General features: G+C 42.2%; 1 protein-coding gene across 1 annotated transcript in view; it reads right to left on the reverse strand.

Annotated features, from left to right (window-relative positions):
* igsf3 (immunoglobulin superfamily, member 3) overlaps window positions 1-18,097 on the reverse strand; it is a 72,455-nt gene that overhangs the window by 7,653 nt on the left and 46,705 nt on the right. Inside the window, exons 5-7 of the mRNA XM_067517195.1 lie at window positions 17,089-17,496; window positions 14,015-14,440; window positions 135-545 (exon numbers count right to left, since the gene is read on the reverse strand). Coding sequence (XP_067373296.1) covers window positions 135-545; window positions 14,015-14,440; window positions 17,089-17,496 — 1,245 coding nt within the window. The remainder of the gene's footprint in view (window positions 1-134; window positions 546-14,014; window positions 14,441-17,088; window positions 17,497-18,097) is intronic.

Here is an 18,097-nt window from a genome sequence, read left to right on the forward strand (position 1 = left end):
AGGATTAGCTTAACAGTGCTCAACTGGTCTAAAGCTGGGCAATATGTGGGGCTAAAGTGGCATCTGCTGGTTCAAAGCAGTGGGAATAAAGGAGCATTTTGTGAAGAGAACCGCAGGTCTAACAGCTTGCTCACCTGGCTGTCTGACCAGAACCTGTGTGAACCCTGATGACCCCCGAGAGAGTCGATACCAAGCTCCATCTGGGTCACTCAACCACTCCTCCACCAGGCAGTAGTATGTCCCAGAATCGCTGCTCTCTGCCCTGTTCAGCGTCAGCACGTAGAGACGTGGCGAAAGCCTCTCAGCCTGTACACGACGTCGCAGCCTCTCCTCGTCTGCATAGGCGCCATACTCAAAAGCTCCTGAGCGTTCAATTCTCAACAGGAGCTCATCGGCTTCTGACCCCATTGCACGCCTAACATACCACAGCACAGCATGCTGAGAGTCTTGGCTGGTCTGGGAGGTGATGGAGCAATTGATCCTAACACGGCTGTCCTCCAGATACACCTGGGAAAGGTTGGTCTTTTGGACTTGCAGCTTACTCTCTGCAAAAAATTAAAGGAGAAGGGGGTTCAGGAGTGGCAAAGAAAGAGAAGTCATTCCTCTGAGTGTAGGAAAATGTGAGCGCTTGTGACAGGTACACAATGTAATTTTTGTTTTGTGACACACGACCTGTAGCTAGGTTTATTTCTGGTGGCAGCAGGGCAGCAAAAGATAGTGGTGCGTAGGTGGGTACAGCAGGTGACAAAGAGAAAAAAGAAATATGAGGGAAAGGAAAAGGAGGAGGAAATGTCAGGCAAATCAAAGCTGAAGGGATAGAAGGTTTGTTGGTATCAAGGTAGAAATGTAAGATAAGATGCAGAACAGCACAAAACACAAGGGTAAAGAAGAGGGGAGGGGGACTGTAAAGCTGGGCTATGGATATTATTAGGTAAGATACAAGACAACAGCAGGGCAGGCAGCCTGCCAGAAAAGGGAAGGAAACAAGGAACAAGAAATGCAATTATAAGGTCAAGCAAGGACAGGAAGGACAGTAAGGAAGCAGATAGGAGAGGGAGGGGAAGATAGAGAGGTGTGACTGAGATGTTGGTAAGGAGCTGGGGCTGCCCTGAGTGCTGTGACAGGATTGGTTACAGTGACATCGGTTGTGGGATAGGATTAGCTGCAGGTACATCAGGTGCAACCGCGACCAGAGCCCCGCTGTCAAATGCTTGGGGGGAGGATTAGTTCAGCTCAGAGCATGTTGAAAACACACACACACACACACACACACACACACACACACACACACACACACACACACACACACACACACACACACACACACACACACACACACACACACACACACACACACACACACACACACACACACACACACACACACACACACACATACACACATACATATATACAAAATATATAAAAACACAGACAAAGGAAAAAAGAATTCACACCTTACAATTCTCATGCAAAGCATGCACATATTTTTCATGCCATAAACCCAGCTACCTTTGACAATATATGAGATGAATTAGGACAGCTACCTCAGGAGATCCGAAAACAATTGAGGTTACTGTTAGTGAAATTTGTTTCAAACAATCAGAACATAAAGAATAACATGAGGATGTGATTGAACTCAAACTAATATCTCACAGTTTTAACAGACATCAAGGAGCTCAAGATAAATGTGTCTTTATTTGTATATTTGTTGCATTTTCACCTGTATTGACAGACAAATTCGAAAAATAAACCTTGACTATAGGAATGGCAGCACTTTCTAGTGTTGGCACACAAACAGGAAACCAAGAGTTGTTTGTTGGCTGAGCCCAATTTGGGGAAACAAGTTCCCTGAACTTATTTCAGCAGCAGACATGCAAGTGCCAGATATGTCATCTTTCCACTTCTTCCCACCAGAATGAGAATGACATACCTATTTCTGGATCAGGGGACCAATTTGTGCCAGACCTCTCTAAATAACACCGTTTTCAAGCAATTTGTGAATCCAAAAATGACAACCAGTGAATACTGCACAGGCAAACATTTCCTATGTTTGCCTGTCCTAAATATGCCTTAAAAATCTGATCTAACACAATGAATTTGTAATTCATGGTATATAACTGGCATATTTTTTTGCTACAAGCTGATATGCATCAGTATAATATGTTTTTTAAAAAAGTATAAAGTTGCAATTTGTGCCAAACTGTGCTACTGTAGTGCTGCAAACACAATAAATTCTAATCTTCAGGCCCCTTCAATTGTTGCAGTTTTTACTGGGTTTTTTAAATGGTAAAACCTGTAATTTTTGCCCATCAATCTACTTTAATCTAATTTTATTTAATAGCCCCCAGTGAAAAAGGGAAGTTAATTATTACAAAAAATAAAAACAGATATATACTGTAGATATCTAGATATCTATATACATCTTTATCTATATCTATATCTATCTTTCTATCTAAACACATTTGTGGTCTGGTGACCTAAGATTTTACTCTTTGGGCTACAAGCATTACATATGATTGGGTACTACATATCACTTGGCTATGACATGGCTAATGCCTTTCCCATGTAGAGGGATTAGTGTTGGTGATTCTCTGCATAAGGAACAGGGAGATTTGTCAGCATTGACAGAACAATGTATGACACCCGAGACTGGGTTGATTGTTTGCTTTTTAGTATGACCACGATCCAAAGCATACAGCCAAGGGAACAGTGGAGAGGCTTCAGAGAAGGACTGACTGCAATGAGAGGCCCATCCAAAGTCTAGATTTAAAGCCCAAAGAACATCTGTGGAGAGACCTGGACATGGCAATTCATAGACACTTCCCATCCAATCTGATAGAGCTTGAGGGGATCTGCTGGGAAGAATGGGATAAACTGCCTGAATCCAGGTGTATGAAGCCTGCAGAGAGTTCCCCAAGGAGATTCAGGGCTGTAATTTCTGCTACAGTGGCTTCTTAAATTCTTAAAAGACATTAGAGTTTTTGATTTGCAATTTTACAGCACACGTTCATTATTATTTATTGTAGACCTTAAACTGATGGGTAAAAACAATGTTTTAAATAAATTTACAACGCAGTAAGAGAGCAGAAAATGTATCGATACATTCCAAATTGTCATTAAAGAAGAGGTAGCATGGTGATGCAGTAATTAGAACTGTTGCCTTCCAGCAAGAAGGCTGTGGATCAGCTGGCTTGGGCCTTTCTGTGTGGCATGACTAATTTTAACTTTTTTCTGGGGCACTTAAACAAACCGTGAAGACAACAGCCCTTCCTTGTATTTATTTATTTATTTAGTCCTTTCGGCTTATCCCGTGAGTTCAGGGTCGCCACAACGGATCATTGTCCGCATGTTGATTTGGCAGTTTTTATGTTGGATTCCCTTCCTGATGCACCCCAACAGCCATCTGCCCCAATTTCTACCGGGTTTGGACCGGCACTTGGGGGTTTAATGTCTTGACCAGAGACACTTCGACATACTGGGGATCGAACTGACCTTGTGGTCTGTGCATGACTGTCTTTGCCAACTGAGCTACAGCCGCCCCCAAGTATTTGGCTTGTATGTTCTGTGCTTTTGTGAGAGAACAAGACGATGAAGACCTCGGACCGTGTACGTTCAAACTGTAAACAAAGCTAGCCAAATACATTTTACAAAATTTTGTTTTACATTCACTGACACAAACACAAAGTCTCAGTCTTTTATGTTTCTTTTGCCTTATGAAAAGCATCAACATTTCCAATTTGACGTACGCCCCTAGCTCCTGCTAAGCTCTACTATAGGTTACAGCCATCTGCCCATATAACCTCATCGTTATCCACAGATTAACATGCTTAAATGTTTAGTGTTTGTGATTCTGCACGTGCATTTTACATACACTGTGCACACATTTGGTTGCATTCAAAATATGCAAGGCTGCAAGGCATCACCAGACCACCCTGTTGTGCAGCACAATTTCAAGCCAGCATCTCAAATTAGTCATCATCATTGCCTCTGTACCAAGTGGAGACTTAGTAGGAAGCTTGACAATCTCCCCATCCGGAATTACTGTGGAGCCTTGCAGAATCCTGGCATTTTATTATTTATTTACTTTTTTTTTTTGCAGAATTACCTCTGAACCTCCTGAAGTGGAACCATGCAGGATTGGATTGGCACAGGACAAAGCAATGCTCTGCTGTTCCCATTTGAAGTTTGAAACCGCAGCCAGGAGAAAATCTGGGGGCTGGAAGCCTGTTGCTGTACATCAGTGTTTACAGAAATGCTTTTTTCAAAGCTAAAATAGGGTAATTATTCAAGCCTTATTAGGCAGCATCACAAGCTATTACGAGTTATTATAAGTAACTAACTAACCACTCATTCAAACAAATAAAGGGGACAAACAAAATAGAGGAGCACTGGGCAAGAAAGCAGCAGATAATTTTTTTGTTTTGTCCCAAAAGCACCTTAAAGTCTCCACTCTCTCCAAAATGCTATCACGCTGTGAAATGTGTCAGTATGAGAACTGCGACTTCACAGACCAGCCTGTCACATCTTTGGACACGTGTCCATTCCCATAGAGAGTGAGAATTCTTCCTTCAGCTGGAGCCTGTGACAGTTACATCAGTGCATCTGCTGACACAAGCAGCAATAAATGAGCCAAAGCTTCTATATAATGTGGTGTATGTACAGTATTTATAGTTTTTGTATACATATACATGGTGGACAAATTCATAATGCTGTGGCACATGAAGCCAGATCAATCATATATTGTTAACAAGGCTGCTCAGCATGCATGTGTATTCCTTTAAGAGCAAGAGTATAGTTGTGTATTCTTGTGTGTCAGCACTGCTGTCAATACCTATTTTAAGTGCAATCACGTGTTTTTGCTACTGTGTTTCCTTAATGAGCCTCAAGGGTGCATGCACACAAAAAAAGACAAATCAGTAATTGGAAACACTTGTTTCCAATTGCTCTGCATTAGTTCATGTGCCAGTCAAACTCTGTCTCAGAGAAAACACAAAAATGCATGCTGTCATTTTATATGCATCAGCCTTTAACTGTAGCTTTTTTACTCTTTTGTTGTTTTGGTCAGTTCATTGTCTCCACAAGAAAAAGGGGAAAAGACTGTAAAATCAAGTAAAAGGCAAAGCTCACTGTAATTCTGAAGTTAACCTTGAAGTTAAAAATGTTGATCGCTTCTCATACTCTGCTCCTGGCTCTGTGGTTTCCAGGGCAACCCTGTCTCCACGAACAACATGGCATGGCTGAGATACCTTTAAGAATCTCTCTTATCTTCCAGTTAGAAATAGGAAATTCAATTATACAAGGCCGAAGCCTTTTGTTTACAACGAAAGGCTTGGTTGAGTAAAATGTAATTAAAGGTCTGATTGCACAATGAACATTTTTGTATTGGGTGGAATGGACATGTGATGATGTGAGCCATGTCCACACAGAGGGCCTGTAGGCCACAGCTATCTAAGCTCCACTAAAGATACATGTATTTCAGCGGTTACTACACACATCCCATCATTACAATATACACAAACACACAAAACTGCACAAGTACAGACAAATTAGTTTTTTTCTGTGTGCGCCCAATTTGCTACAGAAACTGCACAATCGAGACAAAGCTGTCTCTATTCCCTTTATTTATCAGTACAATTAAGTACACAAATGCTACTTACAGTACCCTAGCTTTGATAAGGAAGAAAGACAGCATAGTGCACCCCAAACCCCCCAAAGCTGCACCACCCAACCACTACTTATGAAGCAGAGCAGATGAAAACAAGTTTAAGTCCAGGGGGAGGAGAAGAGTACTGCTAAGGATGCTACTGTGGCATGTCAGCGTGCACTAACCACAGCTTGTAACAAAATTTTAGGATAACTTCAAAGGAGTTAGGAAACTGCCTGGCTGAGTGTTTAGAGGAGGAAGATAGAGCCTGAGATTGTAAATCAAAGAATGTTATCCTTTATTCTCTGGCTACAGAGGAAACTCAATTTATTTTTAATCTCTGTTTTATACAGCTTCTTCAGGTAAAGTCTTTTAATACAAGACATGATCTAATCGTTGAGGTTGATATAGCTGTTTCACCCCTTATTTCCCTTCATCACAGTGATTGTTATGACCAATTATCACCTTTCCCATCATCTCTGTTAATATGATCTACAGTATGTCTCTTCTGATCACATTCTGCCTAATCACTTGACACTAACATGAATATTTAGCAGCCTCACCTGTAGGTTCATGAATATTAATGAGGTACAACTGAAGTGTGAACACACGGTGTTAGAGGGGTCTCTGCCTAACATTTAGATCTTTTTAGATATAGCTTAATATGTACTTAATGACCACCAAGCTACCAAACTCTCCACTGGGCCACAGATGTAATGCTTCAATTTAGTTGAAGGAGACACTGAGAAACAGACATAAAGACAGGAGTGAATAAAAGTACAAAGGCAGAAACAGAGAAAAGGATGAGATTTTCTAAAGAAGATACAATGAGGGAAAATCAAATAGATGATGGAGATATCACCAAGCTCTACAGATAATCACAAGGACCTTCCAAAAGAGAACGGAGGAGTGCAAGTGAGATTCAGAGGGAGGGAGAGAGAGCCTAGAAATGATGAGAGGGATGTGAAAGACAGAAAGTGAGAGCGTGCTCCAGGGGGGATTTTGGAAAACAGCAGGCACTCTCTCCAGCTCCACTCCAGAGGACTTCATGGCTGCCTGCTCCGCCTTTAGCATTAGCATTAGCACAGCCCTGAGCTAATCCACAGACAGGACCCCGAGCATGTCAGAACTGAGAGTTTCAGACACGCCCTGATCCCCCTGCAGAACAGCTCACTTTGACTTGCTGGTCCTTGCCAACCTCTGCAACTACACACTGAAACAACTGCACACACAAAATGCTTCACACTCCCCACCCGTCTGGACTTCTGCCACAGGGGGCAAAGATCAGAGCGGTCTGCTAGTCAGAGGTAATGAGGGATGGGGTTCCCCTGACTGAAAGTGGGTCCTCTGCCAAACTGGAAGCCTAATTTCTATGCTAATGACTCTGATGCATCTATGATCCCATTGTGTCAGAGGGATATTACCACCCCTCATGTGACCCCTTTCCAACTCCCCCAATACAAAATCATTAAGAAGGGGCTAATTATAGGGATGTGTGCGTGTAACAGCAGCCCCGAACACACTCAGACCGAGCCCCAACACACATAACCTTCACTATTATAATATCTGTTTCCACTAGTGGTACAAACAGTGACGCACTGACTGCACTTCCCCTCTTCCTGCCTGCCTGTCTGTCTGAGAGAGTGATTGCTGGATACAAGCTGGTCTGACAGGAAAACGGATGCACAAAAAGGGGGTGAGACAGGGGGTCAGGGCAGTAGAACTCTTGGGGATTAATAGCCCATAAGAACTTGGCATAAAGGGGTAGAGCATAAAGAGATACAGTATCATATTGAACCATGTGCCTGTGTGTGCGTGTGTGTGTGTGCGTGTGTGTGTGTGTGTGTGTGCGCGCACGCGTGCCCATTTGAAAGGGGTCTGTCAATAAGCATAAAATACATTATGCTCATTAAACCACAGAGAACAGTGGTTATTCAGTTAGTGCAGGCTAGAGAAGGGTGAGTGTGTACGTGTGTATTAAGGAGGCAGCATTGCTGAGCCTCTCCTGCCCTGCTCCTACTATTAGCCCCTGATTTACATGAGGAGCAGCTGCACTGTAGCTAGGTTTGAGTTACGACTTCAATTACAGCAGCAGCAGAACACACAAGCATGCATTTGCACACTGGTGCTTAAGAGACATGGAGAGACACAACACAGAGAATCTCGTTGTGTCTACAGATTGGGCCGAACAAGGAAATGAGAATAGATTGAATTGGATTTGACAGAAAAATGTGCCTGTGTTCCTACATAAAAGAGGGAGTGCAAGGTTTTGCTCCTGTGAGGAGGAAGGCATGTAGGAAGGAGCCTGACCTTGAATGTCTGAAATTGAAATGATTAATCAAAAACCTTTTATGAAAATTTTGTTTCAGTGCACCCCTCAAAGGCCTGCCATTTATCACCTATTATGATCCACTGTTTTCATGTGTAGGTGAAACAGACAGACCAACATATACAGTTAAAGAGAGAACTTCACGCACTTTTAACTTGCTTTCTATGGCTTTAGTTTGGGGTATTAATGTTCACAAATACTTTTAAACCTCCCTCTGACTTCCCTATAATAAAAAATTTCTCTGCTGTTAGCTGAAAAACTCCTTCAGATGACAGAAACCGGATGAATATTTCATTATTAGGAGTTCAGGTGATGTCATTTGGAGGAGCTCTGGAAAAGCAGGTTGACCATGATTACAAACGCCATAGTTTAAGCAACAAGACAACATGATCTGAACTGAAGGTTTCTTTCAAGTGATGTCATCTGGAGGCGTTTTTCACCTAGAACTAAAGAGATAATTTGATATAGGGAATTCAAAGTGAAGTTTAAGGGCATTAATTTACATCTACTACTCAAACTACAACCAAAAAAGCAAGTTCAAAATCACTGAAGGCATTTTAAGTGAAAAGGTTTGCATCCCCTTATGCTGAAATGGCAAAAAGATTAAAATTAAATAAAGCTTAATAAACCCTCTAGGTAATTAACTTATGCAATAATATGTAAAACAATATGTAAAACCAGCTGTTTGATCCTTTAAAAAGATGGTCCACATTTAATGTTAAATAAGTGGCACCAGGTGTGTTAAACTGGGCTGCTAGTTATATATGCAAGTAAGTAGATCTCAAGGGGGAGTCTCAAGCAGTTTGCTGCGAGCAACAGAGACAATGCACTCAGGAAAACAGCTTTCAGAAGAACTCCAAATGAAATTTGACAACCTTCATAAAGCTGCAGAAAGATATAAAAATATTTTGAAGTGTTTAAAGTGTACCAGTCCCAACTGTAAAGACCATAATGCCGAAAAAGAGAAAAGAAAAAAACTGTGGGCACATCAAGACTCCTTCAAGAAAAGGAAGACCATAAAAGAGAACTAAGAGATGCAACCCAAAATAAACAGTGGGGAACCTGACAAGTCCTTAGAGGCAACTGGAGTAAAGTTCACATCTTCACAGTCAAGTTTAGTTTGCACAAGTCTGGTTTATTTGGGAATCACCCAGGAAGCAATCACTTATTTCTAGTCACAAGGCTTAGTGTTACGAAGCATGTGACCAAACCAATTGAGCTTTGGGACAAGATTGTATAATCTGATGACGCCAAACTTGAAGTATTTGGTTCTAATGGTATGTGTCTCCTCCTTGAGAGGAACAGCATTCCCACAGTCAAAACAAATTAAGGCTTGCTTGTGTTTTTGGGGTGTATGCATGCATCAGGTGATGAAGCTCTGCTTAAAGTATAAGGAAGAATAAATGCAGCCCAATGTCAGAAGATTTTAAAGCGGAGCCTCCTACCACGAGTTGGAAAGCTAAAAATAAGGAGGCAGTGGCTCCTTCAACAACACGGTGATCCAAAGCACAAAATCAACAGAAGAATTTTTCAAAAAGAAGGTGGTGAATGTTGTGCTGTAGCCTCTTCAGTCTCACAACTTGAAAACCTGTGGATAGATTTGATAAAGGTTGTACATGGCAGGCCACCATACAGTCTGGTAGACCTGGAACTGTTATGCCATGAAGAATGGGATTAAAACAAAGGATACAAGCGCTGTTATAAAGGCAAAGGGAGGACATACAAAGTATTCAAAAACATTTCATAAAGGGGTATACAAAATTTAGCACTAAAATACATTATAATTTTAATATAATTAGTGTTTAGTTTATTTTATTTTTAAATACCCCTAGACTGTTTTTGTTACCTCTGATGATGAATGAACATTGCTTTGTTTTACCCCTTTTGCCATTTTAAAGTAAAGGGATGCAAAGTTTTGCACTCAATTGTACAGGCAGGTGGTCCGTTGCATACACAGAGTTCTGCCTCAGGTGAGCTTGTGGGAAAACCCAAACTATATGCACTGCAGCCGAAAACAAGGCACAAAAGAAATTTACAACCCTGTCACCAACAATAACACTGTGATAAAGCAGCTATTGTGCGCAAACAAGCACAGCTGCCATATCCTTATTATTCATGAAATACTGACAATAGTGAAGACGCTATTTGAAGAAAAATGTAAACATAATTGAGAGAATCATGAGGAGGAGGAAAAGGAGGGAAGCAGGGAATTATAAAATATTGAAAAATCACAAGAGTGAGAAAGAAGCTGGGGGCGTGCATGGGGGGAAACATTCAGCTAAGTGAGAGTGAAAAGGAAAGAAGACATTAAAAGAGCCTTATGCAGAGAGTGAGAATGAAATGTGAAAAGAGAAATGGAGCAGCAGGGTGATAGGCCAAGCTTTAATGAAGACAGACACCTCCTAATCATGCACCGATAAGCAGGAATCTCCAGTCCCAGCAGTGACGCCAATGCTATCAATAATGGCTGGGTGGCAAGTATCTTATTGGCATGAAAGGAGAGCACATGCAGCATCTGCCAGTGCCAGCCCATATTAAATGGTAAAACACTTCACAAAGAGAGAGAGGCACAGAGAGTATAGAGGCAGGACAAGATAAAATGGGAGGAAGTAGGAGGCATATATCCTCTAACTCAAAGCACAACCACAAGAGAGCAAAACAAAAGAGGAGGACAAGAATGAGCAAAAAAATAAATAAATAAAAAGGCATCCATTCCTGCATCGTGATGTTTGATCATGTGAGTGCAAGGTAGCCAAGCAAGCGTAGGTGTGTGAGGAGAGATGAAGAGAAACTCTAAGTGGGACAACCCCCGCTTCCATCATCACCCTCATCATTCTAGCTCAGCCAATAACCAGACGGTCTTAATATCCCACTCCTCATGCCAGACACACACGCACAAATATGCACATGCACACACTCAAATTATGAGAAAAATGTATTGAACTCCCCAAACCATCATTAATCTAAACTCTGGTTCCATTAGGGCAGATTCAGCATAATTAGTTTTGTGTGTTTTCGGTTTGTGTGTGCGTACATGCTGTAGTTCTAAAGCATGCACGCATGTGTGTGTAGTTTGTGCCGCGAATAGATGATATTAGATTGTGTCGTAGAGACTGAGGCTTCCCTGGTGATCTGCCATGCTGAACATGTGTTTGCCATTATCACATTTCAGAGGGAGACAAAGAGAAAACTCAATCAGGCGAAATCTAATATTCCAGCCTCTGTATGTGGAGTTATACTGTGTGTTTATGTTATTGTTGTGTGTTTGTGGGAGATCCTCTGCTGCGAGGGTTAACGTTGAATCGTGTTCTAGCATAAGATAATTACACTTTTGCTCTGGGAGGTAAGCACCCCCCCCAGTGTGTATCCATATACTGCATGTTTGAGCATGGTGATGTTTGTGCTCCTGTGTGTACAGCGAGTCTCTGCATGAAGCCTACGGTGGATAATTCAAGCCCAACTGCTGCACAGGGTTGCTTTCACAATTGACATAAAAACACTGTGTGTGTTTGTGTATGTACTAATACAGTATGGCGGTGAACTCTTCTCATATGACCCAGGGGACTTGGACACAGGTAGAGTGCTGCTAATGCACTCTGGGTGAGGAAGTACAGTATGCCTGGACTGGGCTACAGGGAGCCCACGATTTTAAACAAAACATCACTCTGACAATCAGACTACTTTTTTGTAAGTTTGGTCAAACTTTTCTTATACATGCAATTTTTCTTTTGTACTAAGATGTACATTCGTACTAAGATGCATGGTACTTGGATCAAGGGTGCTATTTCTGATGCTACTTTTCACTCTGCATTTGAAGTCCTACAATTATTGGATGAGCAGCATCATTTTGCATTTGAAAACCTGGGCCCCGCACACGCAGACACACACACACTTCTTTCTTCTGGTTATAAGATGGCTGTCTAATGGACCATGAGACATAAGAGAAATCTTTTAGCTGTTATGATACTTCGTATCAGAAGTAAGGCTTTTGTATACATGCACAATAAATGCCAGAGGCACATCACAAGAAAGATGGCTGCAGGGACACTTCTGAAAGAACTTAGACATGCAACCGCGTACTGCGCAGTATGTCTTTGCATGGATTGCTACACACAATACAGTAGCTCATACATATTGAGAAGGTACCTTTGGAAGCATCAGTTAAAGTCTCTCAATTATGTATCTGGTCACAACTCATATTTGCTCACAACTCATTACACACACTCCCCTTCGTCCCACTTCTTTGAGAGAGAGAGAGAGAGAGAATGTGAAAATGCCAGCCACTCATTTAGCCAGAAGTGCTTAACATTTAGGAAAACAGAGAGGATGAAACAGATGGGGAGGAGAGACATGAGGCAGATACAGACGTCCTACATTCTGACAAGTGAATCATCAGTCTAAATGAAGGTCTGACTGCACAACCCAAAGAATTAAAATAAATGTAACAAAGAAATGCTGGCATTGGAGGAGACGACCGTAGTGTGACCAGGGCTGAGCTAACCCTCAACATCCAATGAAATAAAGGAATAACTCACTCTCCCTCCCCTGTGAGATACTGCCCTTACACGCAGAATGATCACGCCGTTACAGCTACTGATTGGCTTTCAGTCGGCAACTGATCACATCGTCACAGTTACTGATGGCATTACCAAGGTAACCGATCAGTTTGTCATGGAGATGCTGAAGGAGCAGAGAGTGGGAGGAGGACCCAGTATTTATTCCTGTGCAAAATGTGTGTGTGTGTGTATGATTTTATTGTGTCCTCAGATTGTTCTAGTTATGGATAAATAAAGCATGGTTTGGGGGGATTTGGGGTAAATGAGCATTTAGTATGAGAAGTTAATTTCCAAATAACTCCTGAAGGACTGGGGACACTGATCTGCATGAAGAGCTAAGGTCAGAACACACTCAGTCAAGCAACTAAAGCACTGTGTTTGTGTATCCAAATCAATACCAGCAGTGAATTATAGACCATCTACAATGCACGTGTGACTACAGTCCACTGGACTGCTTTCAAAGTGTTGCTAATCATTATAGTCTGCCTCTGAACTAATTGTAGCAATTTACTTATTCTCACCTGCAAGAGGCTTGCAAGGTATGAAAACACACTGTGCTTGCACATACCTACGACCATACTGCTTGTTGTCATACATACGTTACATGCCTACATTTGGCGTTTCAGCAGATGCTTTATGAGTGCTGATTTTAATAACCTTAAATCATATTTATCATATGTTGCCCACATTCCTCCAACACATCCGGACCCCATTGTTGCTTTAGGTACCATAGTGTTATGATGGATTTCTACAAAACCCAAATTCCAACAGTATCTATTATTTTTTTAACCAGCAGAATGAGTATTTGCCTCAGGCACATTCACCTGAATAAATTAAGTATCGTACTGTGGAGGCACACCAGACTGGATTAAATTGTGCCAGTGTATGTTGATGTGTTTGTGTGTGTTTGTTGTTTGTGTTCAACCCCTAATTGGGCTGTATCTGAATTAGATTATCTGTGTGTGTTTGTGTGTGAAGTACAGAGGGCCAGTAGACAGTTTAATGCCTCCTCTGAGGAACAAGGTTCAAGGACAGATCAGTCAATCTCTGTATCACACTTTGTCACTGTCTGTTTTTGTCCTTTGTTTCTCTCTCTTTTATATCTTTCACGTTTGCTCTTCCTGTGGGATGCTTAGCAACCCTTTCACTGCGCTCCATCAGGAGACTTCACCATGCTCTGCAAACACAGACACACGCACACATTTGTCCACACACACTGCAATTAGTGGCTAAACCGGAGACTAAAAGCAATTAAGACAGGAAGAAATCCTCTAAGCTTTTCTGGAGTTGCAGTGTGTGTGTGTGTGTGTGTGTGTGTGTGTGTGTGTGTGTGTGTGTGTGTGTGTGTGTGTGTGTGTGCTTGTGTGTGTTTGTGTGTGTGTGCACGCGCTTCAACTGTAGGTGGCTGCATGTGTGTTTATTCTTGTTTGTGTACTATTCTGTGTCCTTTCTAATTAGGTGTGTGTTTCTGGCAAGCTTTACCTGGCTGTAGAACGCTGATGCCAAGCAGGTTGGAAGTGCGGTTGGCTACTCTGCTCCAGCTGTTGTCATAGTTTTTCCTCCAAAGGATGGCAGTGCACTGGTATTTGCCCGCCTCGCGACGCCCTGCCCGGGTTACTGACAGCCGGAAGTTTGTGTTCGAGTGGGAGCGGTCAACTGTGGTGCGGGTGCCTAGCCCCAGCAACTGCTCCCCCCACTGCAGCGTGCCCTCACGCGTGAAAGTCACCAGGTCTTTGAATTCTCCCTGATCCCCGTTGTCGGTTTCTGTGCTAGCCGGCATGAAGCGCCAGGTAACAGAAGTGGGGACACGAGGATTGTGACGAGGCTTGACCAAACACAGGAGGTCAAATGAGTCGCCGAAGGTTACGGATGGTGTCCTTGATGAGGCCGAGACCATAAAGGAAGATTCTAAATGGTGGAAGAAGAGGAGAGTTAAGAGGACATGCGGTTAAACTGCTTTTTTATGTGACTAGTGTTGAAAGAAAGTACTGCTGATTGCATGTAAAAGAACGACACGGTCTACAGTAGGTGTGTGTCTTAGTTTGTTCTCTAAAATCTTAAAGCTCAGCAAATGATGTAGGGTGAAATAATTATTTTCAAGAAACAACTTTCCTTTTTATAAGTCGACCTTAAGCATGGCTACCAAGAGGAACAAAGCCTCCTGCTGGAACAAATAGAGACAGTATTTACTTGAAGTGTACTGTGCACTGTCTATTGTCAAAGGACTTCTCAATCTTCATATGCAGTTTCCTCCACCATTAAGGCCTATTGCTTAATGACAGTCATTTAGGTTATGTTTGTGCATATATGTACTACCTTTCACTTGTGTGTAAGTTTGAATCTGTGTGCTTGACAGTGAGAACACACCTCAAAATTAATGGTGATGCAACAAAGAAAACCCAGGGGAGAGATTTCCTCTAAGCGCCGATATTCAATCTACGCCCAGTTCCTTGCCAAGTCTAAACTATCCTCATTAAGCTAAAAACTCCATATATTAATGCCAAGGTACACCTTCACTGGAAAGTTAGGGGAGAAGAGCGAGAGAGAGGCGGGATAAAGAAAAATCCCTTTCATCCATAGCATTTTAATAACCTGGCCCTGCTGTGCCTATTTTTCTGCAGCTTAATGAATGTGAATGATTGAGCTTGAATATGAGTAATATGTTCATATAGAGACACGATAATATTTTATGATTTTATGTATATAATATATATATAAAAAAATTATTAATAGAGAGAGAGAAATATAAGGTAGAAATATAAGACATAACGTGGCAGGTGGAATGAACAGATGTGTAGACATTTATATGAAGTCAGATCAAATTATTCAATTTTTAAAGGCTGCAGATCTCTCCATTTTGTTCTTGTCAACAGCACATCGTTTTCCCACTGTCCCTCACCCTTGTTGTTTCCCTGACAGCCATCATGGTGTCCTTCAGGGTGTGTAATCAGTGGCTTTCTGTCCAGACTTGGCTACAGCTGGAACAGCCACCAGGGACCATAATTCTCTAATAGACAGTAACTCTCCCTTCTATCTCTCATCTCCCTGTGTCCCGCTTCAATCCATCCAATTCTATCACTGCTATCACTGTCTGCTTTCCTCTGTGACCGAAAAGAGGATTTCATGCCAATCTGTTTTCCTATGCAACTCTGTCTTTTTGTTTGTGTGAATAAACATGCATGCATTCGTTCACGAATTGTGTGTGGTTGAGTGGGAGAGCGTGTCTGTCAGAATTTGCTATACAGTTACTTCTGTTACTGCAAACACAGTAGGTTTCTTACTTGCACATGTGTGCTATCCAAGACACCCTAAGGGCCTTTTAAACCAATCGCCTGAAAAGAATATTCTCTGCCGAGCACCTTTGTCATCACTGTAACGACAAAAATCTTAAGAAATCTAGAGGACATCCCTGTCCCATCATATCTTAGCGTGTAGATCGTTCACTAATAGGAAAAGGTCAGTGTGAAGCCCAATCTAAACTCAGAGGAAAGCTGGAGTACATAATTTTCTTTTTATGAAATGTAATATAGTATAAGGTGAAATGACTGTCGATGTGTCGTAATGTGGAGAAGAGAAGAAAGTTCAAACGGGGGAAAAGGAAAAAATGCTATATTTGCAATGCAGGTGTTAAGTTCAATAAAACTGCAGCTGGAAGTGAAAGTGGGGAAAAAAAATAATAACAAACCTGGACCAAATCAAATGTTAGACAAAGTAAATCCTACACATTGACCATCACACAACAGCGCACAAGAAGAAAATCCTTTGATCAACAAGCACAGATGAGAGGGAGAGAAGATGCCGAGAAGCGCGGCTTAAGAAAAACAAGCGACTTTGGACTTCTTCTCCCTGATTTGCATAATACGCCCCTTGTTTCTCAAACTAATGTTTCTGTTGTTGCCCAAATTTAACAAATGGCCACTTAAAAACTGACATCTTCTCTCTGCAGCACCGCTATGTGTTGTTGCAGGGAGCTAATCCTTGGGTGGTGTGTGTGTGTGCGTGTGTCTGTCTGTGTGTGTAGAGCCCAGTGCTCCTGACCTGCCAACTCCTCAGTGCTCCGCTCCAATGGCTTCTTCAGCCTGTACCGAGGATGTTCAGTTTAACTCAGCACTGACAGAGGAGAGCCACAGACTGTGAAACACATTGCTGCTGCATTTCCATTCTAATAATTCTGGCTAATCCATATGGGTGTGTGTGTGTGTGTGTGTGTGTGTGTGTGTGTGTGTGTGTGTGTGTGTGTGTGTGTGTGTGTGTGTGCGCTGTGGGTGTCAAGGAAGTACTGCTTTTGACATGTGGCAGGTGGTGTGTGTGTATTTGAATGTGAGACTGTGTGTGTTTTTGTGCCATAATAGCTCCTTCCCCTGGGCAGTGCATGAATAAACCATGGTGTATTCTACTATGTGAAATACATGTTCTGCCTGAGCTATTCATCAGTCTTTAGCACATCACAAACCATATGCCGCTTTTTCGCTTGGTTAACACGTGTGCCATGTCACTGACTTTATGGTGTTAGAAGACACACAACACTGAGGTTTGATTAGGCTGAACTAACTTACCAACAGTTTTGACGGTGACTGTCTGGGTGGCTGACATCTCCCCTATTTTCTCCCAGTTTAGCTCTGGTTCAGTGCTGGTCTCAAGCCACTCAGTGGCTTTGCAGTGGTACTCGCCCTCATCCCCAGGTAAAGAATTGTACAGGGACAGAGTGAATGTGTCAGCTCGCACCCTCTCCACTCGTATCTCCCCATAACTGGAGCGCTCTCTGTAGGTGGAACTGTGCCATACAGTGCCCTCACGATCCACAGAGGCCACCTCCTGGGTAGGTCCAGTTGCGTCTTTGTCTGTCCACTGCCACACAATAGACAGGGGACCCGTAGCAGACTGGATAGAGCAGGTCAAGTGAATCACGTCACCCTCTAGAACCTCTGAAGAGTTACTGGACAATGATACTGTGATGTTGCTCTCTGGATAAAAAAGAAGAAAGGGAGAGAGGAAAAGAGGTGGAGCAGGAGAAGTAAATTTCTCAGATATGAATTTAAAAAATGTTTTTCAAAATCTAAAGTTCTTTTCACAGTGAATTTAAAAAAAAGAAAAAAGTCACTATGTTAAAACACTCATCACTGAGTCTGTTCCTTGGGCTAAAACACAATTGAGTGCTGTGCATGTGTAGGCATTCCTGCAAGTAGGTTAAAGCACATATTATAGAAGAGTGCATTTTGAAACTGGCACCAGAGTGACAGCTGGTGAGGGGCCCTTGTGTGTTTGTATGTGTGGTCTGCGATTCTTTTTCTAAACCTTGTCCAACTTGTTGACCAACCCCGGCATGGCCAAAGGAGATAAGGCTCATATCATAAGGTTCAGCTGCATTTTAGTCGAGGAGGAGGATAAAAGTCTTTACTAGCTCTTTTTTTTTTTTTTGCTTTACCTCGACCCTCACCAGTTCAGCATCCATCAAACATTATGGAGTTCTGCTTGACCCAAAACCTCTCTTAGTGCTGCAGGGCCAGTACTGCTGCCTCTTGGGGGTGTGGCTTTATTTCTCCCTTAAGGCAAAGCTCTGCTACT

This window comes from Channa argus, chromosome 9 (genome assembly GCF_033026475.1).
Source record: "Channa argus isolate prfri chromosome 9, Channa argus male v1.0, whole genome shotgun sequence".
NCBI classification, from domain to species: domain Eukaryota; kingdom Metazoa; phylum Chordata; class Actinopteri; order Anabantiformes; family Channidae; genus Channa; species Channa argus.